Source organism: Drosophila mojavensis, unplaced genomic scaffold (genome assembly GCF_018153725.1).
Source record: "Drosophila mojavensis isolate 15081-1352.22 unplaced genomic scaffold, ASM1815372v1 contig_72, whole genome shotgun sequence".
Classification (NCBI taxonomy): domain Eukaryota; kingdom Metazoa; phylum Arthropoda; class Insecta; order Diptera; family Drosophilidae; genus Drosophila; species Drosophila mojavensis.
In genome coordinates, this window is record NW_025318897.1 from 3813435 (window position 1) to 3840615 (window position 27181).

The window sequence follows — 27181 nt, forward strand, 5'->3', positions numbered from 1 at the left end:
GCTGGAATTACTCTTCTTCTTGCTTAATATTGTATGCGCTCAGTTGAGTGAAATAAAATCCTAAAGTTGTTGATCAAATCATGTCTCTAGAGAGCCTTAAAACACAGCGCGCGAATACTCGCCGGAATATTAGCCGAATTCGTAATGTTGTCGATCCCCAACTAAGAGAAGGGAAATCTGCACCAGTTCAAGCTGAATTAAAGTGTCGCTTGGAAATTTTGGAAGCTTACTTTAAGCAAGCAATGGTATTGCAGACTCAAATTGAAAGGGAATGTTCGACCGATACAGGACGCACCGAATTGGAGGAACTGTATGTAGAAATAAAGGTTTGCATTACAGAGCAACTCACGGAGGATATACACGAATCAACATTCGCTGCGGTATCTGGGCCCACATTCTTATCGTCGGCCAAGCTGCCCAGACTTGCGTTACCTACATTTGATGGCAATTATGCGGACTACAAGAATTTTAGTGCGCTATTCAACCAAATGGTGGATCAACAGAACAGCTTATCAAACATCGAGAAGTTTAATCAACTGATCAGCTGCTTAAAGGGACCAGCATTAGAAACGGTAAGGCATTTCAGATCACGCCTGAAAACTACCGAAAGGCACTTGATCGCTTGAATCAACGCTACGACAATCCACCATTAGTGTTCTTGGACAATATCTCGTCGTTATTTATGCTCAAGAGAGTATCAAAGTCAAACAGCCACGAAATTCGAAGTTTGATTGACAGCTCTACAGCATTGTACAACTCGTTAAAATCATTAGGCAACGAGGCACAAATCGCACAGGCAATGTTAATAGCCATTGTTATGGATAAGATGGACATGCGCAAATGGAACGAATCATTGGATTATTCCGAGTTGCCTACGTGGGATTTATGTGTACAGGTAGTTGAGAGGCATTGCCAATATTTGGAATCATGCGGTAAGTCCGAATCGAGCCAGGCCCGTACAGCGACTGCTAGCAAACCACGAAGCCAGACAACCACGCGACATGGTTTGTCTTTTAATTGTTCAACTCACTCATGTCCTCTTTGTCTTAGCTCAGAGCATCGAGTCTCACGTTGCAGTCGACTTCAAGATATGTCGGTTGCAGAGCGCTATGAAGCAGCGAAACGACATGGTCTGTGCCTAAACTGTCTTGGCAAGGGCCACCAGGCATCCAAGTGTCCTTCTACTCAACGATGTCGATGTTGCTCGAGACTTCATCACAGCTTACTACATCGAGCGGCAACTGTGAGTAGATCGACAACTATGTTGCCCAGCGGCTCGAATTCAAATGATGTGGTGACACATACACACACCAATCGAACAGACCAAGTCATTCTAGCAACGGCCATCGTTGAGGTCATGGATGCATCTGGAATCTACAGGATCGGTCGTGCTCTATTGGATTCTTGCTCACAGGTTAACTTCATCTCAGAACAGTTCGCATAAGGACTACGCTTGCCAAAGGTCAAACGGCACATGCGAATCTGTAGCGTTGGTGAGTCACACACATACATCAAGTTTGGCACTTCGGCCACAATCAAATCACGCTTGGAGGATTTCAAGATGCCCATTGATTTCTGCGTAACGTCACACATTGCCTATCAGCCGGAATCGGACATCGACACTTCATCAGGGAACATACCGAAGAACACACCTTTAGCTGATGAGAAGTTTCACAAAACTCGTCATATCGATTTACTTATTGGCACCGAAACATTTTTTGAAATTCTTGCAGTGGGACAAATCAAATTGGGTCCCAACCTTCCTATGCTTCAGAAAACGTTACTTGGATGGATTGTGTCTGGACGCTATAAGGGAGGACAGCAACAGACGCACTGCTACTCGCTCTCACAGGAGGAGTCAATAAACAACAATTTGGAACGACTCTGGCGTATCGAGGATTTGAGTAAACCAATCGACAAGTTCATACCTGAGTAACTGCAGTGCGAACAAATGTTTACTCGCTCTGTACGCCAACAAGCAGATGGTAGAATTATTGTTCGGCTACCATTTAAGGATGACCCACGACATCTAGGATCTTCATACGAGTCTGCTAAGCTGAGATTCGAGTCACTGGAACGGCGCTTAAATCGCAATCCCGAGTTAAAGGCAGCATACATAGCATTTCTGCGCGAATATGAAGATTTAAATCATATGAGTTTGGTACACTCACCAAGGCTTGACGAGCCACATAATTACATACCACATCACTGCGTCTTCAAGCCAAATAGCACTTCAACGAAGCTCAGAGTTGTCTTCGATGCCTCAAATCGAACTTCATCGCAACAATCACTCAATGATTTGCTAATGGTTGGACCGACTATTCAGACCGATCTATATACGCTTCTGCTACGCTTTCGAACGTACTGCACTGCACTGACTGCAGATGTTGTGAAAATGTTTAGGCAAGTATTGGTGGACTATCGTGACCGCAAGTTCCAATACATTCTTTGGAGAGATTCAACAGACAAACCACTACGGACATATTCACTAAACATAGTCACATATGGTACGGCCTCAGCACCATATCTCGCCATACGCAGTATGAAATATTTGGCTGATCTACATATGCAAACTCACAAATTGGGATCACAAGCTATAAATTCATCATTCTACGTGGATGACTTTCTTTGTAGGCATGACACAGTAGAAGGCCTGCAACAACTCAAGGCAGAGGTCATCGAAGTACTTGGCAAGGGCAAATTTGAATTAGCAAAATGGCATTCGAATCATCCGGACTTTGTCGACGACAGCACGTTCAAAGATTTGAATCTAGAAGATGGCTCAGTTACTAGCACATTGGGCTTAGCATGGAACCAACGTCTGGGTGTGTTGCTATTTGCCTTTCGACCCAAATGCTCCGTTGATGCAATCACCAAGAGGACAATTTTATCTGTGGCATCTTCACTTTTTGATCCATTGGGATTGGTAGCGCCAATCATTGTGACAGCAAAGATCATTCTACAGGAACTGTGGATAGTCAAATTACAATGGGATGAGTCTGTGCCGCAAAACCTTTATTTAGCTTGGAAATCGTTTGCTGCATCACTTACTTCACTGGAGTCGCTGAAAATACCTCGATTCTGTATGCAGCCGAACACCAAGGAGTTGCAGTTGCATGGATTCTGTGACGCTTCCATACGTGCATATGGATGCTGCATTTACGCATGCACAGTTGCAGCGGACGGCGAGGTTCAAGTTCACCTGATCACGTCAAAGTGCAAAGTAGCACCAACTCGTAAGTTATCGCTACCAAAACTGGAACTCGCTGCTTCTCACCTACTGGCCCAACTCTACGTGAAAATCAAGGGGATTTTCACATCGAAACAAACCTATCTGTGGAGCGACTCGTCGATAGTTCTTCATTGGATACAGCAACATTCGTCGACACTATCAACCTTTGTTGGAAACCGCGTTTCTGACATACAAGAAGCTACACCGGACTGTCATTGGAGACATGTCCCAACTAAATTGAATCCCGCCGATCTGGTCTCGAGGGGGTGTACACCCATCGAATTGAACGAATCAATCTGGTTTATGGGGCCGGCGTATCTAAAGCTGAGCTCACACACTTGGCCAAGAGACAAACATCATGAACCAGATCCTGAGATTGTAGCACTTGAGATGCGCAAGTCAGCTTTCAAGGCTACGACGGATATCAACTACCTACTCGACACACTCAGAAACATAAGTTCGCATCGTCGTTGTTTGCGAATTGTTGCTTGGATGCTGCGCTTTATACACGCGCTTCGGAAACCCGTTGAGCTGTCTACGCCCTCGCCATCACCTCAAGAGATACAGCGTGCATTTAATTGCATTATTTGGAATCTGCAGCAGCAACACTTCGCAGATGAAATTAACGCTTTGAACAAAAATAGGCAAATATCAAGTCATAAAAAATTTCCAAATCCATTTTTACAGATTACAGACGGATATCAACTATTGAAGGTTGGCGACCGTCTCGAATTGGCAAATGCACCGGAGGTTCAGAAACATCCAATCATACTTCCCAGCAAAGATGATTTTGTTCGTCACTACGTGCAGTTTCTTCATGTGCAACACTATCATGCTGGCTCAAAGGCACTTGTCGCACTAATTCGTCTGCAATTCTGGATCATAAATGCTCGAGACCTGGCTCGCTCTATTGTCAGAAGGTGCGTGCACTGTGTGCGCTACAAGCCAAAGTTGCAACAGCAACTCATGGGAAATCTGTAGAGCGATTGACGCCATCGAGACCTTTCGCTCACTGTGGAGTTGACTTTTGTGGACCAGTCAACGTCTATCTCCGCATTCAGGGCAAGGCTCCTCGTAAGGCCTACATTGCCATATTTGTATGCTTCGCCACCAAGGCTGTGCATATCGAAGTGGTATCTGACCTTTCAACGGATGCTTTCTTAGCCGCGTTGAGGCGCATGATTGCACGACGAGGATTGCCTGTGGATATATTTTGCGACAATGCCACGAATTTCACTGGAGCAAGCAATCAATTAAAGGAACTGCGAACCTACTTCTTCAAGCAAGAAAATCAACAGTCAATTATTAGTTTTTGCACAAATGAATTCATAAACTTTCGTTTCATCCCAACCAGAGCACCACACTTTGGCGGCCTCTGGGAAGCCGCAGTTAAAAGCGCCAAGGGGCTTATGACGCGCAGCCTTATGAACGCCCGCTGCACGTTTGAGGAATTGGACGCAATCACAGCAGAAGTAGAAGCCATCCTCAACTCACGCCCACTCACACCACTATCATCAGATCCAAGCGACTTGAGTGCTCTGACACCTGGTCACTTTCTAGTTGGAGACTCCCTGCGAGCATTGCCTGAACACAATATAGAAGATGAACAGTTGAAATCTTTGGATCGCTGGCGTTGGATAACTGGTATCAAACAATATTTTTGGCGACGCTGGTTGACTGACTACTTCAATGAGCTGAACGTGCGCCACAAGTGGACCAAACCATCACCCAGTATCTCTATCGGGGACATGGTTCTCATACATGAAGACAACGTACCTTCTCAGAAGTGGATAATGGGTCGCATTACAGCTACAATTCCTGGACGAGATCAACGAGTACGAGTGGTAGATGTCCGCACTACCAAAGGCATAATCCGGAGACGAGTTCACAAAATAGCGATTCTTCCTGTCTCTTGAAAGACTGCGTCATTCAATGGGGCCGGGATGTTGGGCCAAATTCACTTATCTTATTGTTAACTTGAATTTTATACCTATATTTTTACATTTGGGTTCACCCTAATTACTCTATCTCTCTTGCGTGGTGAACTCTTATTACTTGCATTAATTCGCCTAGCTCTAAGCAAGCTGCGCTTGCTCATACGTTTGTACTTTTAGTGTATATCAAGAACTCTACGAATAAACGTTGCACCTACGATGCGCTGAATTTCATATACGGCTCATTTGTTTAGTTAGAACAGCATCCCCATACTCTGAACTCATGCTAGACAGAAAAACGCTTCTGATCTTACATGCGTTTTTAATAGTTTGGTTATTCTAGCAGATTCTTAGAATCACATCAGCAGTTAGTTTCGTTTAGTTTTGGTAGATGGCGCTGCAGCAGTGAATCTATTTGAGTTTTGCCAGCGCCACCAGCAGGAGTGGGTGGCCTAGTGTGTTAGCTGCATGACGATCGATCGAGAAGTCGCGTTTCGAATCCCGATCGGTGCAACTGATGTTAACTTTTTTAATTGTTTCAAAATATTTTTATATTTTATTAAATGAGTTTGGTATTTTATTTATATTTTTAAATACATCGAAATTGAAATTTCAGACATACTAAAGGGCATTTTTATACCCTGAACCCATTTTCAATGGGAAATCAGGGTATAATGGTTTTGTTGAAATGTATGTAACAGGCAGAAGGAGGCGTGGCAGACCCCACAAAGTATATATATTCTTGATCAGGGCGACGAGCTGAGTTGATTTGGCCCTGTCCGTCTGTCTGTCCGTCTGTCCGTCTGTCCGTCCGTCCGTCTGTCCGTCTGTCCGTATGTATGAACGCGTCGATTTCAGAAGATATAAGAGCTAGAGACTTCAAATTTTGTTTACAATGTTCGTAATCACAGCGCGCATATCAAGTTTATCATTAAAAATCGATAACTCATCCCGATCTTTTTTTATCGATAAAAAACCATATCGAAAACCAGTTATAAAATTATATCTTCTACACCTTTATTGCTAGAGTCTCCAAATTTTTAATGTATGCCTATATGCAATTTATACAATTTCGGTTTTTGTAAAAATTTACCCCCCACCCTTAAATTCACCCCCTCACCCACACTTTTGTAAAAAGCGTATTTCAAATATTAAAGACTTGTGCTTTGGCAATTACATGCATATCCATGTCATAATCATAATCTGAAAGTTTCATGAAGATCGTACGTCCACAAAAAAGTTATTAAGCAATTAAGTTCTCATAGTAAGCGCTCACTGCCGCCCATGCGTGTTTATGCTTGTGTGTGTATATGTATGTAATTGTTTGTGTATGTGTGTGTGTGTATGTGTATGTGTGTTTTTTTTTTTTTTTTTTTTTTTTATATTCATTTATTGACAAAATTAAACAAATTGCAAGTTGCGTGGTGGCTAGGATAGCGCGCGGTGCTTGCGGGACGGCCGTAAAGCATTGCTTCGCAAGCACTATGCGCTACCTTAGCCTGGGACAGCTCGTCTTCTCAGTCGCTCGACTCTGCGGAGGTCCATCATCACTGTGGCCGCGAGGGTGCTTGTTAGTTCCCAAGCTTCCTCCGATTCCAGCATGGCGTTGACTAAGTTGTCCGCTCTGATGGAGCGGCCCACTGCCTCTTCCAGACGACGCCTCTCCTCCAGGAACCGTCCACATTCGAAAAGAATGTGGTTGGCGTCTTCCACATGCCCTCGCTCGCACCAGGGGCACTCGTCAGATTCCTCGTGGCCAAAGCGCTTCAAATAGCTCCGAAAGCATCCATGACCCGAGAGGATCTGCGTAAGGTAGAAGTTAACCTCGCCATGTTTGCGGTTAACCCATGGTTCAAGCTCCGGGATGAGCTTGTGCCTCCACCGCCCTTTAGCTGAGCTATTCCACCTTCTTTGCCATCGTGCGATGCTGTTCGCCCTGACAGAATTGAGTCGCGTAGGCCCGTGCGAATTCCGCTCCACGGCTTCGGCGACCAAATACTCCAGTGGCACCATACCGGCTATGACGAGCGCCACGTCATCGGAGATAGTCCTGAAAGCGCAGCTGACTCTGATTGCACTCAGCCTGTAGATCGCGCAAATGCCTCGGCTGTAGCTCGGCGCTGCCATCGCTCTTGCCCATATTGGCGCAGCATAGAGGATGACAGACCTAATGACGCTCATTAAGAGGAGACGTCATTGCTGTTTAGGTCCCCGCGTGTTAAGCATGATTCTCGAGAGAGCTCTACAAGAATCAGCTGCCTTTTTATGCACATATTCTAAGTGCTCGCGGAAGGTTAATCTTGTGTCTATCATGACACCAAGATATCTTATCGCCCTCTTTGACGCAATGGTGACGCTGCCGATCTTTATATTGGCAGTTTCCACTCTTTTGCGACTGCTGACCAGTACAACTTCGGTCTTGTGTGCCGCTAGCTCGAGCCCAGCTCCTGTCAACCAGCTTCGTATGCGATTGATACTTTCGCTGCACATATCCTCTGTATCTTTGAGCTCCTTTCCTATGGCTACGACAGCTACATCATCAGCAAAGCCAATGGTGTGCGCGCCTGCTGGTAGTTCCAAGCGCAGTACGCCGTCGTACATGATGTTCCATAGGAGAGGCCCCTGCACTGAGCCTTGGGGTACTCCAGCTGACACTGTATGAGTTTGGGGACCCTCACTCGTGTTGTATACCAGTGTTCTTCCTCTGAAGTAGCTCTTTATTATCTCTCTTAGATATTTAGGGATATTATATTGTGACAGCGCATTCAGTATCATATCCCAACTAGCTAGTTGAAGGCAATGATGCAGTATTCCTTCGTCCCGTGCCTCCATCTGGTGCCTTGAATGGCGGAAGTGGCCAGACCGACAACTTTGTTAAGCGCGTCCGTTGTTGACCGGGCCTTCCGGAATCCAAATTGGTTTGGTGACAGGCCTCCGGCGCTTGCAATCGCAGTCTCCAGCCTTGAGCAGATCAGTTTCTCAAACACCTTTCCCTTGGTGTCTAAGAGACAGATCGGTCTGTACGAAGATGGCTCATCTGGTGGTTTGCCAGCCTTGAGTAGCAATACCAGGTTCTGGGCTTTCCATTTTGCCGGGAACGTCTCTTGGATCAGGCATTCGTTAAATAATTCGGCAAACGTACTTGGGTGCAAGGCGAGGGCTAGCTTTAGCGCACGATTTGGGATCCCGTCCGGCCCTGGAGCTGTGTTGGTTCTAAGACCTCGGAGAACTACTGATATTTCTTCCTCTGTAACTAAAACAATTTCAGTGCTCGTTGAGCCTTGATCAGCAGACTCGGACTCAGGGGCGTGAATGGAGCTTAAACTTTCTGGAAAGAGTGTTTCCACAATCGATTTAAGCTCCAGACGATCCGTAGGCTGCACCTGTCTACCTGCGTATAGTCTTTTAACTACTATCTTATATGCCCTGCCCCAAGGGTCATATTCGGCTGAGTCGCACAACTGTAAGAAACATTCTCTTTTGCTTGCCCGAATGGCCTTCTTCAGCTGTCTTCTAGCTGCCTGGTAAGCTAACTGTTTCTCAAAAAACGTTGACCTACCGCGAGCCCGTTGGTAGCTTCTTCTCGCCTGGATGCATTTGCGACGAATGTCACCTATTTGCGTATTCCACCAATACGTAGGCTCATGTTGTCGCGTGAGCTGCTTACGGCGTAACATGCTGCTATTGCAGGCACTCTGTATTTGGGCTACCATTTGGCATGCTCTGGCCTCAGCATTACCAATTGTACCCAGAGACTGAATGGCCTCTGAAAAGACCGCGGGATCAAAAGTATCTAGCCGATACGACTCCCTCCACAATGTTGACGCCCTGGCAGGTGGCTCACCTATTGTGAACAGAAGTGCCGTATGATCGCTGCCTGTATAGCTATCGCAATGGCTCCATGTTGCTCCCCGAAAGAGGGATGAAGTGACAAAAGTAATGTCGATAACAGACCCGTATCCCGCCCGACTGAAGGTGTACTCATGGCCAGTGTTGAGCAGTGCAACATCTAGTGTCGCGAAGATCTCCAGTAGGATACGACCTCTGGCATTTGTTGTGGGGCTACCCCATTCTAACGCCCAGGAGTTAAAATCTCCAGCTATAATGGCCTTCCGACCCCTAGCATCCTCGGCAAGCTCGTCGAGCACCGTCGTGAATTCACTGAGCTGCATGCTGGGGGCCAGATAGCAACTGTAGAGCCATAAGCTACCATATCGGCCACGTACGAACCCATTGAATGACTTAACATTCGAAAGTACGTTCGTTGAGTTGCCGCATACCCACAACGCAGCTTTGCCATTAACGTCTGTTGACCATGTCCTAGGGCAGCTGGTTCTACAGTGGTGAAGCTCACTGAGAAAAGCTACATCTATACATTTTTCCCTAATGGTCTGCTTTAGAAGATCTTGGGCAGCAACACAATGATTTAAGTTAAGCTGCAAAAACCTTAACATTTCATTTTACGAGCAGCTTCACGGTAAGATGGGCACTTGAAGCTGCCTGCTGAATGCAGAGGCTACATTTTGGTGGCTTGGTGCATGCTTTGGCACTGTGACCCATCTCTCCACACCTGAAACAGGCGCCCTTTAAGTCACAGTGTCTGCCGCAGTTAGCTGCCATATGACCGTAATCGAGGCACTTGAAACAGCGTTTAGGCTGCTCCACGGCTCGGATACGGCAAACTACCCATCCTATTCTAATTTTGGACAGCTCGAGCAGAGTTTTAGCTTTCCCAATTGGAAGAGCAACCGTAGCTCTTTGCTGTCCACCAAAAGCTGGCCGAAGCGATTTGATAGCCTCAATGGGGAGTGAGCTATCCTTCAACTCCACCCTAATTGCCTCCAAGATCTCCTCTTTGGTCGCTAACTCATCTAGATCGCGAATCTCAACTTGGGCCGATTCGGTAAGTGTTTTAACTACCGCTCGGTCTCCTAAGGCCTTGCCTACAGCTTCGTGCAGAGCCTCAGCGCTATGCTCCGGCTTCCTACTCAGTTGCAATAAGAGGTCCCCCTTAGCTGTCTTCCTAATGCCTTGAACGTCGCTGCTCAGATGCTTCAAATTTGGGTCGCTTTTAACTACACGGAGCATGTCCGCATAGCTGCAACCCCCTACGCCTGAAATCGCAATCGCGTCAGTCCTGGGACGTTTTTGCATAGGCTTTCGCCCTTTAACGACTGTCCAGCTGCTCTGGTTTGTCTGTCGAGCGGCCTGGTTTGAAGTTTCAGCTGCAGCCCGTAGAGCCATTGGTTCTTTTGGGTTCGCTGCACTTCTATTGGGCCTCGGCTTTTTTGAGGGAGTTTTCCTCTGTTCGGAGGCAACTTCCCTCGACCGCTTGGGAGTATTGCTACCTACTGTAGCACTAATGCTCGCTGCTGTGTATGTGTGTATGTATGTGTGTGTATGTATGCCTGTGTGTGCGTGCGTGCGTGCCTGTGTGTGTGTGTGTGCGTGTTTCTTGTGTAAGCTGAAAGACGCGAAAAATTATTGAAATAGCTATTACTCCAAGGGTTCAGGGGATCTCGTAGTCGATTAGTCTCGGCTAGAGCTTTCTTACTTGTTATTTGTTGGGTTCAGGGTAGTATCTCTCGATTAGAGTTTTCTTACTTGTTTTTATACCCTGGACCCATTGAAAATGGGAAATCAGGGTATAATGGTTTTGTTAAAAGTATGTAACAGGCAGAAGGAGGCGTGGCAGACCCCACAAAGTATATATATTCTTGATCAGGGCGATGAGCTGAGTCGATTTGGCCCTGTCCATCTGTCTGTCCGTCCGTCCGTCCGTCCGTATGTATGAACGCGTCGATCTCAGAAGATATAAGAGCTAGAGACTTGAAATTTTTTTCTTAGGTCCGTGTATATCACGCGCATATCAAGTTTTTCTTTTTATATCGATAACTACTCCCGATATTTTATTATCGATTAAAAACCTTATCGAAAGCTAGTTATTTAATTATATCTCCTACACCTTTAGAGCTAGAGCTTGCAAATTTTAAATGAAGACTTATATGTATTTTATATAATTTCGATTTTTATTGTTATTTACCCCCCACCCCTATATCCACCCCCTCACCATCACCTTTGTACAAGGCGTATTTCAAGTACTAGAGACTTGTGCTTCGGAACGTACATACATTTTAACCATATGATTACGCCCTGAAAGTTTCATCAAGATTGTACGTCTAGAAATTAAATTATTCAACTGATCAACTGATTAGAATATTAGATTAGAGGGTTCAGGGTATATCCTAGTCGAGCAGTCTCGACTAGAGTCTTCTTACATGTTTTTTTATTTGTTTATTGACAATCTTAATACAAGTTGCAAGTTGTGTGTTGGCTAGGATAGTGCGCGATGCTTGCGGGACGGCCGTAAAGCATTGCTTCGCAAGCACTGTGCGCTACCTTAGCCTGGGACAGCTCGTCTTCTCATTCGCTCGACTCTGCGGAGCTCCATCATCACTGTGGCCGCGAAGGTACTTGTTAGTTCCCAAGCTTCCTCCGATTCTAGCATGGCGTTGACTAAGTTGTCCGCTCTGATGCAGCGGCCCACTGCCTCTTCCAGACGACGCCTCTCCTCCAGGGAACCGTCCACATTCGAAAAGAATGTGGTTGACGTCTTCGACATGCCCTCGCTCGCACCAGGGGCACTCGTCAGATTCCTCGTGGCCAAAGCGCTGCAAATAGCTCCGAAAGCATCCATGTCCCGAGAGGATCTGCGTAAGGTAGAAGTTTACCTCGCCGTGTTTTCGGTTGACCCATGGTTCAAGCTCCGGGATGAGCTTGTACCTCCACCGCCCTTTAGCTGAGCTATTCCACTTTCTTTGCCAGCGTGCAATGCTGTTCGCCCTGATAGCGTTGAGACGCGCAGGCGCGTGTGAATTCCGCTCCACGGCTTCGGCGACCAAGTACTCCAGTGGTACCATACCAGCTATGACGAGCGCCGCGTCATCGGAGATAGTCCTGATAGCGCAGCAGGCTCTGATTGCGCTCAGTCTGTAGATCGCGCAAATGCCCCGGCTGTAGCTCGGCGTTGCCATTGCTCTTGCCCATATTGGCGCAGCATAGAGGATGACGGACCTAATGACGCTCATTAGAAGGAGACGTCATTGCTGTTTAGGTCCCCGCGTGTTAAGCATAATTCTCGAGAGAGCTCTACAAGAATCAGCTGCCTTTTTATGCACATACTCTAAGTGCTCGCGGAAAGTTAATCTTGTGTCTATCATGACGCCAAGATACTTTATCGCCCTCTTTGACGCAATGGTGACACTGCCGATCTTTTTCAGTTTTGTGTGCCGCTAGCTCGAGCCCAGCTCCTGTCAACCAGCTTCGTATGCGATTGATACTTTTGCTGCACATATCCTCTGTATCTTTGAGCTCCTTTCCTATGGCTACGACAGCTACATCATCAGCAAAGCCGATGGTGTGCGCACCTACTGGTAGCTCCAAGCGTAGTACGCCGTCGTACAGATATTCCATAGGAGAGGCCCCAGCACTGAGCCTTGTGGTACTCCAGCTGACACTGTATGAGTTTGGGGACCCTCACTCGTGTTGTATACCAGTGTTCTTCCTCTGAAGTAGCTCTTTATTGTTTCTTTAAGATATTTAGGGATATTATATTGTGACAGCGCATTCAGTATCATATCCCAACTAGCTGTATTGAAGGCATTCTTTACGTCCAGGGTCGCAATAATGCAGTATTGCTTCGTCCCATGCTTCCATCTTGTGCCACGGATGGCGGAAGTGGCCAGACCAACAACTTTGTTTAGCGCATCCGGAATCCAAATTGATTTGGTGACAGGCCTCCGGCGCTAGTAATCGCAGTCTCCAATCTAGAGCAGATCAGTTTCTCAAACACCTTTCCCATGGTGTCTAAGAGACAGATCGGTCTGTATGAAGATGGCTCATCTGGTGGTTTGCCGGCCTTGGGTAGCAACACCAGGTTCTGGGCTTTCCATTTTGCCGGGAACGTCTCTTGGATCAGGCATTCGTTAAATAATTCGGCAAACGTACTTGGGTGCAAGGCGAGGGCTAGCTTTAGCGCACGATTTGGGATGCCGTCCGGCCCTGGAGCAGTGTTGGTTCTAAGACCCCGGAGAGTTACTATGATTTCTTCCTCTGTGACTAAAACAATTTCAGTGCTCGTTGAGCCCTGATCAGCAGACTCGGATCCAGGGGCGTGAATGGAGCTTAAACTTTCTGGAAAGAGTGTTTCCACAATCGATTTAAGCTCCAGACGATCCGTAGGCTGCACCTGTCTACCTGCGTATAGTCTTTTAACTACTATCTTATATGCCCTGCCCCAAGGGTCATATTCGGCTGAGTCGCACAACTGTAAAAAACATTCTCTTTTGCTTGCCCGAATGGCCTTCTTCAGCTGTCTTCTAGCTGCCTGGTAAGCTAACTGTTTCTCAAAAAACGTTGACCTACCGCAAGCCCGTTGGTAGCTTCTTCTCGCCTGGATGCATTTGCGACGAATGTCACCTATTTGCGTATTCCTCCAATACGTAGGCTCATGTTGTCGCGTGAACTGCTTGCGGCGTAACATGCTGCTATTGCAGGCACTCTGTATTTGGGCTACCATTTGGCATACTCTGGCCTCAGCATTACCAATTGTACCCAGAGACTGAATGGCCTCTGAAAAGACCGCGGGATCAAAAGTATCTAGCCGATACGACTCCCTCCACAATGTTGACGCCCTGGCAGGTGGCTCACCTATTGTGAACAGAAGTGCCGTATGATCGCTGCCTGTAAAGCTATCGCAATGGCTCCATGTTGCTCCCCGAAAGAGGGATGAAGTGACAAAAGTAATGTCGATAACAGACCCGTATCCCGCCCGACTGAAGGTGTACTCATGGCCAGTGTTGAGCAGTGCAACATCTAGTGTCGCGAAGATCTCCAGTAGGATACGACCTCTGGCATTTGTTGTGGGGCTACCCCATTCTAACGCCCAGGAGTTAAAATCTCCAGCTATAATGGCCTTCCGACCCCTAGCATCCTCGGCAAGCTCGTCGAGCACCGTCGTGAATTCACTGAGCTGCATGCTGGGGGCCAGATAGCAACTGTAAAGCCATAAGCTACCATATCGGCCACGTACGAACCCATTGAATGACTTAACATTCGAAAGTACGTTCGTTGAGTTGCCGCATACCCACAACGCAGCTTTGCCATTAACGTCTGTTGACCATGTCCTAGGGCAGCTGGTTCTACAGTGGTGAGGCTCACTGAGAAAAGCTACATCTATACATTTTTCCCTAATGGTCTGCTTTAGAAGATCTTGGGCAGCAACACAATGATTTAAGTTAAGCTGCAAAAACCTTAACATTTCATTTTACGAGCAGCTTCACGGTAAGATGGGCACTTGAAGCTGCCTGCTGAATGGTCCGTCTGCTTTTCACCTTACCGGATGCAGAGGCTACATTTTGGTGGCTTGTTGCATGCTTTGGCACTGTGACCCATCTCTTCACACCTGAAACAGGCGCCCTTCAGGTCACAGTCGCTGCGACAGTTTGCTGCCATATGACCGTAATCGAGGCACTTAAAACAGCGTTTAGGCTGTTCCACAGCTCGGATACGGCATACTACCCAACCTATTCTAATTTTGGACAGCTCGAGCAGAGTTTTAGCTTTCCCAATTGGAAGAGCAACCGTAGCTCTTTGCTGTCCACCAAAAGCTGGCCGAAGCGATTTGATAGCCTCAATGGGGAGTGAGCTATCCTTCAACTCCACCCTAATGGCCTCCAAGATCTCCTCTTTGGTCGCTAACTCATCTAGATCGCGAATCTCAATTTGAGCCGATTCGGTAAGTGTTTTAACTACCGCTCGGTCTCCTAAGGCCTTGCCTACAGCTTCGTGCAGAGCCTCAGCGCTATGCTCCGGCTTCCTACTCAGTTGCAATAAGAGGTCCCCCTTAGCTGTCTTCCTAATGCCTTGAACGTCGCTGCTCAGATGCTTCAAATTTGGGTCGCTTTTAACTACACGGAGCATGTCCGCATAGCTGCAACCCCCTACGCCTGAAATCGCAATCGCGTCAGTCCTGGGACGTTTTTGCATAGGCTTTCGCCCTTTAACGACTGTCCAGCTGCTCTGGTTTGTCTGTCGAGCGGCCTGGTTTGAAGTTTCAGCTGCAGCCCGTAGAGCCATTGGTTCTTTTGGGTTCGCTGCACTTCTATTGGGCCTCGGCTTTTTTGAGGGAGTTTTCCTCTGTTCGGAGGCAACTTCCCTCGACCGCTTGGGAGTATTGCTACCTACTGTAGCACTAATGCTCGCTGCTGTGTATGTGTGTATGTATGTGTGTGTATGTATGCCTGTGTGTGCGTGCGTGCGTGCGTGTGTGTGTGTGTGTCCGTGTTTCTTGTGTAAGCTGAAAGGCGCGAAAAATTATTGAAATAGCTATTACTCCAAGGGTTCAGGGGATCTCGTAGTCGATTAGTCTCGGCTAGAGCTTTCTTACTTGTTATTTGTTGGGTTCAGGGTAGTATCTAGTCGAGCACTCTCGACTAGAGTTTTCTTACTTGTTTTTATACCCTGGACCCATTGATAATGGGAAATCAGGGTATAATGGTTTTGTTAAAAGTATGTAACAGGCAGAAGGAGGCGTGGCAGACCCCACAAAGTATATATATTCTTGATCAGGGCGACGAGCTGAGTCGATTTGGCCCTGTCCATCTGTCTGTCCGTCCGTCCGTCCGTCCGTATGTATGAACGCGTCGATCTCAGAAGATATAAGAGCTAGAGACTTGAAATTTTTTCCTAGGTCCGTGTATATCACGCGCATATCAAGTTTTTCTTTTTATATCGATAACTACTCCCGATATTTTATTATCGATTAAAAACCTTATCGAAAGCTAGTTATTTAATTATATCTCCTACACCTTTAGAGCTAGAGCTTGCAAATTTTAAATGAAGACTTATATGTATTTTATATAATTTCGATTTTTATTGTTATTTACCCCCCACCCCTATATCCACCCCCTCACCATCACCTTTGTACAAGGCGTATTTCAAGTACTAGAGACTTGTGCTTCGGAACGTACATACATTTTAACCATATGATTACGCCCTGAAAGTTTCATCAAGATTGTACGTCTAGAAATTAAATTATTCAACTGATCAACTGATTAGAATATTAGATTAGAGGGTTCAGGGTATATCCTAGTCGAGCAGTCTCGACTAGAGTCTTCTTACATGTTTTTTTATTTGTTTATTGACAATCTTAATACAAGTTGCAAGTTGTGTGTTGGCTAGGATAGTGCGCGATGCTTGCGGGACGGCCGTAAAGCATTGCTTCGCAAGCACTGTGCGCTACCTTAGCCTGGGACAGCTCGTCTTCTCATTCGCTCGACTCTGCGGAGCTCCATCATCACTGTGGCCGCGAAGGTACTTGTTAGTTCCCAAGCTTCCTCCGATTCTAGCATGGCGTTGACTAAGTTGTCCGCTCTGATGCAGCGGCCCACTGCCTCTTCCAGACGACGCCTCTCCTCCAGGAACCGTCCACATTCGAAAAGAATGTGGTTGACGTCTTCGACATGCCCTCGCTCGCACCAGGGGCACTCGTCAGATTCCTCGTGGCCAAAGCGCTGCAAATAGCTCCGAAAGCATCCATGTCCCGAGAGGATCTGCGTAAGGTAGAAGTTTACCTCGCCGTGTTTTCGGTTGACCCATGGTTCAAGCTCCGGGATGAGCTTGTACCTCCACCGCCCTTTAGCTGAGCTATTCCACTTTCTTTGCCAGCGTGCAATGCTGTTCGCCCTGATAGCGTTGAGACGCGCAGGCGCGTGTGAATTCCGCTCCACGGCTTCGGCGACCAAGTACTCCAGTGGTACCATACCAGCTATGACGAGCGCCGCGTCATCGGAGATAGTCCTGATAGCGCAGCAGGCTCTGATTGCGCTCAGTCTGTAGATCGCGCAAATGCCCCGGCTGTAGCTCGGCGTTGCCATTGCTCTTGCCCATATTGGCGCAGCATAGAGGATGACGGACCTAATGACGCTCATTAGAAGGAGACGTCATTGCTGTTTAGGTCCCCGCGTGTTAAGCATAATTCTCGAGAGAGCTCTACAAGAATCAGCTGCCTTTTTATGCACATACTCTAAGTGCTCGCGGAAAGTTAATCTTGTGTCTATCATGACGCCAAGATACTTTATCGCCCTCTTTGACGCAATGGTGACACTGCCGATCTTTTTCAGTTTTGTGTGCCGCTAGCTCGAGCCCAGCTCCTGTCAACCAGCTTCGTATGCGATTGATACTTTTGCTGCACATATCCTCTGTATCTTTGAGCTCCTTTCCTATGGCTACGACAGCTACATCATCAGCAAAGCCGATGGTGTGCGCACCTACTGGTAGCTCCAAGCGTAGTACGCCGTCGTACAGATATTCCATAGGAGAGGCCCCAGCACTGAGCCTTGTGGTACTCCAGCTGACACTGTATGAGTTTGGGGACCCTCACTCGTGTTGTATACCAGTGTTCTTCCTCTGAAGTAGCTCTTTATTGTTTCTTTAAGATATTTAGGGATATTATATTGTGACAGCGCATTCAGTATCATATCCCAACTAGCTGTATTGAAGGCATTCTTTACGTCCAGGGTCGCAATAATGCAGTATTGCTTCGTCCCATGCTTCCATCTTGTGCCACGGATGGCGGAAGTGGCCAGACCAACAACTTTGTTTAGCGCATCCGGAATCCAAATTGATTTGGTGACAGGCCTCCGGCGCTAGTAATCGCAGTCTCCAATCTAGAGCAGATCAGTTTCTCAAACACCTTTCCCATGGTGTCTAAGAGACAGATCGGTCTGTATGAAGATGGCTCATCTGGTGGTTTGCCGGCCTTGGGTAGCAACACCAGGTTCTGGGCTTTCCATTTTGCCGGGAACGTCTCTTGGATCAGGCATTCGTTAAATAATTCGGCAAACGTACTTGGGTGCAAGGCGAGGGCTAGCTTTAGCGCACGATTTGGGATGCCGTCCGGCCCTGGAGCAGTGTTGGTTCTAAGACCCCGGAGAGTTACTATGATTTCTTCCTCTGTGACTAAAACAATTTCAGTGCTCGTTGAGCCCTGATCAGCAGACTCGGATCCAGGGGCGTGAATGGAGCTTAAACTTTCTGGAAAGAGTGTTTCCACAATCGATTTAAGCTCCAGACGATCCGTAGGCTGCACCTGTCTACCTGCGTATAGTCTTTTAACTACTATCTTATATGCCCTGCCCCAAGGGTCATATTCGGCTGAGTCGCACAACTGTAAAAAACATTCTCTTTTGCTTGCCCGAATGGCCTTCTTCAGCTGTCTTCTAGCTGCCTGGTAAGCTAACTGTTTCTCAAAAAACGTTGACCTACCGCAAGCCCGTTGGTAGCTTCTTCTCGCCTGGATGCATTTGCGACGAATGTCACCTATTTGCGTATTCCTCCAATACGTAGGCTCATGTTGTCGCGTGAACTGCTTGCGGCGTAACATGCTGCTATTGCAGGCACTCTGTATTTGGGCTACCATTTGGCATGCTCTGGCCTCAGCATTACCAATTGTACCCAGAGACTGAATGACCTCTGAAAAGACCGCGGGATCAAAAGTATCCTAGCCGATACGACTCCCTCCACAATGTTGACGCCCTGGCAGGTGGCTCACCTATTGTGAACAGAAGTGCCGTATGATCGCTGCCTGTAAAGCTATCGCAATGGCTCCATGTTGCTCCCCGAAAGAGGGATGAAGTGACAAAAGTAATGTCGATAACAGACCCGTATCCCGCCCGACTGAAGGTGTACTCATGGCCAGTGTTGAGCAGTGCAACATCTAGTGTCGCGAAGATCTCCAGTAGGATACGACCTCTGGCATTTGTTGTGGGGCTACCCCATTCTAACGCCCAGGAGTTAAAATCTCCAGCTATAATGGCCTTCCGACCCCTAGCATCCTCGGCAAGCTCGTCGAGCACCGTCGTGAATTCACTGAGCTGCATGCTGGGGGCCAGATAGCAACTGTAAAGCCATAAGCTACCATATCGGCCACGTACGAACCCATTGAATGACTTAACATTCGAAAGTACGTTCGTTGAGTTGCCGCATACCCACAACGCAGCTTTGCCATTAACGTCTGTTGACCATGTCCTAGGGCAGCTGGTTCTACAGTGGTGAGGCTCACTGAGAAAAGCTACATCTATAAATTTTTCCCTAGTGGTCTGCTCTAGAAGATCTTGGGCAGCAATACATTGATTTAAGTTAAGCTGCAAAAACCTTAACATTTCATTTTACGAGCAGCTTCACGGTAAGATGGGCACTTGAAGCTGCCTGCTGAATGGTCCGTCTGCTTTTCACCTTACCGGATGCAGAGGCTACATTTTGGTGGCTTGTTGCATGCTTTGGCACTGTGACCCATCTCTTCACACCTGAAACAGGCGCCCTTCAGGTCACAGTCGCTGCGACAGTTTGCTGCCATATGACCGTAATCGAGGCACTTAAAACAGCGTTTAGGCTGTTCCACAGCTCGGATACGGCATACTACCCAACCTATTCTAATTTTGGACAGCTCGAGCAGAGTTTTAGCTTTCCCAATTGGAAGAGCAACCGTAGCTCTTTGCTGTCCACCAAAAGCTGGCCGAAGCGATTTGATAGCCTCAATGGGGAGTGAGCTATCCTTCAACTCCACCCTAATGGCCTCCAAGATCTCCTCTTTGGTCGCTAACTCATCTAGATCGCGAATCTCAATTTGAGCCGATTCGGTAAGTGTTTTAACTACCGCTCGGTCTCCTAAGGCCTTGCCTACAGCTTCGTGCAGAGCCTCAGTGCTATGCTCCGGCTTCCTACTCAGTTGCAACAAAAGATGCTTTAAATTTGGGTCGCTCTTGACTACGCGAAGCATGTCCGCATAGCTGCAACCACCTACACCTGAAACCGCGATGGCGTCACTTCTGGAACGTTTTTGCAGCGGCTTGCGTCCCTTAACAACCGTCCAGCTGTTCGAACTCGTCAGTCGACCTGCCTGGTTGGTTTTATCGGCTGCAGCCCGTAGAGCCATTGGCTCTATTGGATTTGCTGCGCTTTTATTGTGCCTCGGCTTTTTCGAGGGCGTTTTCCTCTGTTCGGAGGCAACTTCCCTCGACCGCTTGGGCGTATTACTACCTGCTGTAGCACCAACGCTCGCTGTTTTAGCCTTCTCAGCTACTTTCTTGACCAGCGTGGTCTACACCTCGCAGTCTTTGACCGGTCGGTTGCAGAACGCTTCGGCCGTCTTGTGGAGACTGACCAGCCTAGCCAGCTCCTCTCTCATTAGGGCATTACTATGCCGCTGACCCCCAAATATGGCAGTCAAGCCCTCTAGCGTAACTCCTATTTGGGCTAATGCTTCTTTTAAAGGCTTGGGTGCCTGGCACTCAGCCACTGGAGACTGATTACAAGTCGACGGCTGCTGCAGCGCCCTCTGTTGTTGCTGCGGTGATCGCTGCAACGAGGAACGGCGCGCGAAAGCTTGCAGCTCCTCCTCCATCATGGCCTCCATATTGCTCCGACTACCACGGCGTGAAGCCTGTAGTGGGCACTGCCTACTAATATAATTAGAGCTTAGAGACCGCAGTAACTTAAACTCAACTTAACTACAGCGAGAGCCCGAAAGTATGCACTACTTTTAATACCTGCTACCTCACACCAGCAGGTTGCTGACATTGCTGAGACTTAGCAACTCACCAAAGTTAGTGAGCAGCTGATTGTCCGCTGCAATTTCCAGCACTACTAACAGCTGTTAGAGTGAATGCACCTGATTTTTTATTATTTGCACAAATGTGACGCCTAATGTGACAAATCTTTTCGCGCTTAAAAAAAGAAAGGGAAAGAGGAAAGCCCTGACGCCAAAAACAGTGACGCTATTGCCCTCTTCTCATGCACCACCGGTTTGTATCACTGGGGTACTCTGCGATACCGTACTCTGAGTGTGTGTGTGTGTGTATGTGTGTATGTGTGTGTATGTATGTGTGTGTATGTATGCCTGTGTTTTTTTTTTTTTTTTTATATTCATTTATTGACAAAATTATATAACAAATTGCAAGTTGCGTGGTGGCTAGGATAGCGCGCGGTGCTTGCGGGACGGCCGTAAAGAATTGCTTCGCAAGCACTGTGCGCTACCTTAGCCTGGGACAGCTCATCTTCTCATTCGCTCGACTCTGCGGAGCTCCATCATCACCGCGGCCGCGAGGGTGCTTGTTAGTTCCCAAGCTTCCTCCGATTCCAGCATGGCGTTGACTAAGTTGTCCGCTCTGATGGAGCGGCCCACTGCCTCTTCCAGACGACGCCTCTCCTCCAGGAACCGTCCACATTCGAAAAGAACGTGGTTGACGTCTTCGACATGCCCTCGCTCGCACCAGGGGCACTCGTCAGATTCCTCGTGGCCAAAGCGCTTCAAATAGCTCCGAAAGCATCCATGACCCGAGAGGATCTGCGTAAGGTAGAAGTTAACCTCGCCATGTTTGCGGTTAACCCATGGTTCAAGCTCCGGGATGAGCTTGTGCGTCCACCGCCCTTTAGCTGAGCTATTCCACCTTCTTTGCCATCGTGCGATGCTGTTCGCCCTGACAGCGTTGAGTCGCGTAGGCCCGTGCGAATTCCGCTCCACGGCTTCGGCGAATACTCCAGTGGCACCATACCGGCTATGACGAGCGCCACGTCATCGGAGATAGTCCTGAAAGCGCAGCTGACTCTGATTGCGCTCAGCCTGTAGATCGCGCAAATGCCCCGGCTGTAGCTCGGCGTTGCCATCGCTCTTGCCCATATTGGCGCAGCATAGAGGATGACAGACCTAATGACGCTCATTAGGAGGAGACGTCGTTGCTGTTTAGGTCCCCGCGTGTTAAGCATGATTCTCGAGAGAGCTCTACATGAATCAGCTGCCTTTTTATGCACATATTCTAAGTGCTCGCGGAAGGTTAATCTTGTGTCTATCATGACACCAAGATATCTTATCGCCCTCTTTGACGCAATGGTGACGCTGCCGATCTTTATATTGGCAGTTTCCACTCTTTTGCGACTGCTGACTAGTACAACTTTGGTCTTGTGTGCCGCTAGCTCGAGCCCAGCTCCTGTCAACCAGCTTCGTATGCGATTGATACTTTCGCTGCACATATCCTCTGTATCTTTGAGCTCCTTTCCTATGGCTACGACAGCTACATCATCAGCAAAGCCAATGGTGTGCGCGCCTGCTGGTAGTTCCAAGCGCAGTACGCCGTCGTACATGATGTTCCATAGGAGAGGCCCCAGCACTGAGCCTTGGGGTACTCCAGCTGACACTGTATGAGTTTGGGGACCCTCACTCGTGTTGTATACCAGTGTTCTTCCTCTGAAGTAGCTCTTTATTATCTCTCTTAGATATTTAAGGATATTATATTGTGACAGCGCATTCAGTATCATATCCCAACTAGCTAGTTGAAGGCATTCCTTACATCCAGGGTCGCAATGATGCAGTATTCCTTCGTCCCGTGCCTCCATCTGGTGCCTTGAATGGCGGAAGTGGCCAGACCGACAACTTTGTTAAGCGCGTCCGTTGTTGACCGGGCCTTCCGGAATCCAAATTGGTTTGGTGACAGGCCTCCGGCGCTTGCAATCGCAGTCTCCAGCCTGGAGCAGATCAGTTTCTCAAACACCTTTCCCATGGTGTCTAAAAGACAGATCGGTCTGTACGAAGATGGCTCATCTGGTGGTTTGCCAGCCTTGAGTAGCAATACCAGATTCTGGGCTTTCCATTTTGCCGGGAACGTCTCTTGGATCAGGCATTCGTTAAATAATTCGGCAAACGTACTTGGGTGCAAGGCGAGGGCTAGCTTTAGCGCACGATTTGGGATCCCGTCCGGCCCTGGAGCTGTGTTGGTTCTAAGACCTCGGAGAACTACTGATATTTCTTCCTCTGTAACTAAAACAATTTCAGTGCTCGTTGAGCCTTGATCAGCAGACTCGGACTCAGGGGCGTGAATGGAGCTTAAACTTTCTGGAAAGAGTGTTTCCACAATCGATTTAAGCTCCAGACGATCCGTAGGCTGCACCTGTCTACCTGCGTATAGTCTTTTAACTACTATCTTATATGCCCTGCCCCAAGGGTCATATTCGGCTGAGTCGCACAACTGTAAAAAACATTCTCTTTTGCTTGCCCGAATGGCCTTCTTCAGCTGTCTTCTAGCTGCCTGGTAAGCTAACTGTTTCTCAAAAAACGTTGACCTACCGCGAGCCCGTTGGTAGCTTCTTCTCGCCTGGATGCATTTGCGACGAATGTCACCTATTTGCGTATTCCACCAATACGTAGGCTCATGTTGTCGCGTGAACTGCTTGCGGCGTAACATGCTGCTATTGCAGGCACTCTGTATTTGGGCTACCATTTGGCATACTCTGGCCTCAGCATTACCAATTGTACCCAGAGACTGAATGGCCTCTGAAAAGACCGCGGGATCAAAAGTATCTAGCCGATACGACTGCATCCACAATGTTGACGCCCTGGCAGGTGGCTCACCTATTGTGAACAGAAGTGCCGTATGATCGCTGCCTGTATAGCTATCGCAATGGCTCCATGTTGCTCCCCGAAAGAGGGATGAGGTGACAAAAGTAATGTCGATAACAGACCCGTATCCCGCCCGACTGAAGGTGTACTCATGGCCAGTGTTGAGCAGTGCAACATCTAGTGTCGCGAAGATCTCCAGTAGGATACGACCTCTGACATTTGTTGTGGGGCTACCCCATTCTAGCGCCCAGGAGTTAAAATCTCCAGCTATAATGGCCTTCCGACCCCTAGCATCCTCGGCAAGCTCGTCGAGCACCGTCGTGTATTCACTGAGCTGCATGCTGGGGGCCAGATAGCAACTGTAGAGCCATAAGCTACCATATCGGCCACGTACGAACCCATTGAATGACTTAACATTCGAAAGTACGTTCGTTGAGTTGCCGCATACCCACAACGCAGCTTTGCCATTAACGTCTGTTGACCATGTCCTAGGGCAGCTGGTTCTACAGTGGTGAAGCTCACTGAGAAAAGCTACATCTATACATTTTTCCCTAATGGTCTGCTTTAGAAGATCTTGGGCAGCAACACAATGATTTAAGTTAAGCTGCAAAAACCTTAACATTTCATTTTACGAGCAGCTTCACGGTAAGATGGGCACTTGAAGCTGCCTGCTGAATGGTCCGTCTGCTTTTCACCTTACCGGATGCAGAGGCTACATTTTGGTGGCTTGTTGCATGCTTTGGCACTGTGACCCATCTCTTCACACCTGAAACAGGCGCCCTTCAGGTCACAGTCGCTGCGACAGTTTGCTGCCATATGACCGTAATCGAGGCACTTAAAACAGCGTTTAGGCTGTTCCACAGCTCGGATACGGCATACTACCCATCCTATTCTAATTTTGGACAGCTCGAGCAGAGTTTTAGCTTTCCCAATTGGAAGAGCAACCGTAGCTCTTTGCTGTCCACCAAAAGCTGGCCGAAGCGATTTGATAGCCTCAATGGGGAGTGAGCTATCCTTCAACTCCACCCTAATTGCCTCCAAGATCTCCTCTTTGGTCGCTAACTCATCTAGATCGCGAATCTCAACTTGGGCCGATTCGGTAAGTGTTTTAACTACCGCTCGGTCTCCTAAGGCCTTGCCTACAGCTTCGTGCAGAGCCTCAGCGCTATGCTCCGGCTTCCTACTCAGTTGCAATAAGAGGTCCCCCTTAGCTGTCTTCCTAATGCCTTGAACGTCGCTGCTCAGATGCTTCAAATTTGGGTCGCTTTTAACTACACGGAGCATGTCCGCATAGCTGCAACCCCCTACGCCTGAAATCGCAATCGCGTCAGTCCTGGGACGTTTTTGCATAGGCTTTCGCCCTTTAACGACTGTCCAGCTGCTCTGGTTTGTCTGTCGAGCGGCCTGGTTTGAAGTTTCAGCTGCAGCCCGTAGAGCCATTGGTTCTTTTGGGTTCGCTGCACTTCTATTGGGCCTCGGCTTTTTTGAGGGAGTTTTCCTCTGTTCGGAGGCAACTTCCCTCGACCGCTTGGGAGTATTGCTACCTACTGTAGCACTAATGCTCGCTGCTGTGTATGTGTGTATGTATGTGTGTGTATGTATGCCTGTGTGTGCGTGCGTGCGTGTGTGTGTGTGTGTGTCCGTGTTTCTTGTGTAAGCTGAAAGGCGCGAAAAATTATTGAAATAGCTATTACTCCAAGGGTTCAGGGGATCTCGTAGTCGATTAGTCTCGGCTAGAGCTTTCTTACTTGTTATTTGTTGGGTTCAGGGTAGTATCTAGTCGAGCACTCTCGACTAGAGTTTTCTTTCTTGTTTTTATACCCTGGACCCATTGATAATGGGAAATCAGGGTATAATGGTTTTGTTAAAAGTATGTAACAGGCAGAAGGAGGCGTGGCAGACCCCACAAAGTATATATATTCTTGATCAGGGCGACGAGCTGAGTCGATTTGGCCCTGTCCATCTGTCTGTCCGTCCGTCCGTCCGTCCGTATGTATGAACGCGTCGATCTCAGAAGATATAAGAGCTAGAGACTTGAAATTTTTTTCCTAGGTCCGTGTATATCACGCGCATATCAAGTTTTTCTTTTATATCGATAACTACTCCCGATATTTTATTATCGATTAAAAACCTTATCGAAAGCTAGTTATTTAATTATATCTCCTACACCTTTAGAGCTAGAGCTTGCAAATTTTAAATGAAGACTTATATGTATTTTATATAATTTCGATTTTTATTGTTATTTACCCCCCACCCCTATATCCACCCCCTCACCATCACCTTTGTACAAGGCGTATTTCAAGTACTAGAGACTTGTGCTTCGGAACGTACATACATTTTAACCGTATGATTACGCCCTGAAAGTTTCATCAAGATTGTACGTCTAGAAATTAAATTATTCAACAAATAAATTCTTATAATGTGGCCCACACTGCAGCGCAGCCCAAGCGCAGTCGCTGCTTACTGCGCAGTTAGCAGAGCCCGTTCTAATGCGTGTGTATGTATGTGTGTCGAAAAGAAGTGCAGACTGATTAGAATATTAGATTAGAGGGTTCAGGGTATATCCTAGTCGAGCAGTCTCGACTAGAGTCTTCTTACATGTTTTTTTATTTGTTTATTGACAATCTTAATACAAGTTGCAAGTTGTGTGTTGGCTAGGATAGTGCGCGATGCTTGCGGGACGGCCGTAAAGCATTGCTTCGCAAGCACTGTGCGCTACCTTAGCCTGGGACAGCTCGTCTTCTCATTCGCTCGACTCTGCGGAGCTCCATCATCACTGTGGCCGCGAAGGTACTTGTTAGTTCCCAAGCTTCCTCCGATTCTAGCATGGCGTTGACTAAGTTGTCCGCTCTGATGCAGCGGCCCACTGCCTCTTCCAGACGACGCCTCTCGTCCAGGAACCGCCCACATTCGAAAAGAACGTGGTTGACGTCTTCGACATGCCCTCGCTCGCACCAAGGGCACTCGTCAGATTCCTCGTGGCCAAAGCGCTGCAAATAGCTCCGAAAGCATCCATGTCCCGAGAGGATCTGCGTAAGGTAGAAGTTTACCTCGCCGTGTTTTCGGTTGACCCATGGTTCAAGCTCCGGGATGAGCTTGTGCGTCCACCGCCCTTTAGCTGAGCTATTCCACTTTCTTTGCCAGCGTGCAAAGCTGTTCGCCCTGATAGCGTTGAGACGCGCAGGCGCGTGTGAATTCCGCTCCACGGCTTCGGCGACCAAGTACTCCAGTGGTACCATACCAGCTATGACGAGCGCCGCGTCATCGGAGATAGTCCTGATAGCGCAGCAGGCTCTGATTGCGCTTAGTCTGTAGATCGCGCAAATGCCCCGGCTGTAGCTCGGCGTTGCCATTGCTCTTGCCCATATTGGCGCAGCATAGAGGATGACGGACCTAATGACGCTCATTAGAAGGAGACGTCATTGCTGTTTAGGTCCCCGCGTGTTAAGCATAATTCTCGAGAGAGCTCTACAAGAATCAGCTGCCTTTTTATGCACATATTCTAAGTGCTCGCGGAAAGTTAATCTTGTGTCTATCATGACGCCAAGATACTTTATCGCCCTC

General features: G+C 47.8%; 1 protein-coding gene across 1 annotated transcript; it reads left to right on the forward strand.

Moving 5' to 3' along the window:
• Window positions 1-242: 242 nt before the first annotated feature.
• On the forward strand, window positions 243-26932 carry LOC122757385. Its single transcript, XM_044009335.1, has 6 exons — window positions 243-572; window positions 1463-1932; window positions 2635-4152; window positions 4233-4529; window positions 4587-5067; window positions 26762-26932. Exons 1-6 carry the CDS (start codon window positions 243-245, stop codon window positions 26930-26932), a joined length of 3267 nt encoding a protein of 1088 aa, XP_043865270.1.
• Window positions 26933-27181: the final 249 nt, after the last annotated feature.

Excerpts from the sequence above, each read along its gene's own strand:
- LOC122757385 (XM_044009335.1), top strand. The coding sequence starts at position 243 with ATGGTATTGCAGACTCAAATTGAAAGGGAATGTTCGACCGATACAGGA. Across the intron at positions 4,153-4,232 it reads GCTCGCTCTATTGTCAGAAG|ACCTTTCGCTCACTGTGGAG; the intron begins GTGCGTGCACTG and ends GACGCCATCGAG. Across the intron at positions 5,068-26,761 it reads TTCCTGGACGAGATCAACGA|CGTGCAAAGCTGTTCGCCCT; the intron begins GTACGAGTGGTA and ends TTTCTTTGCCAG.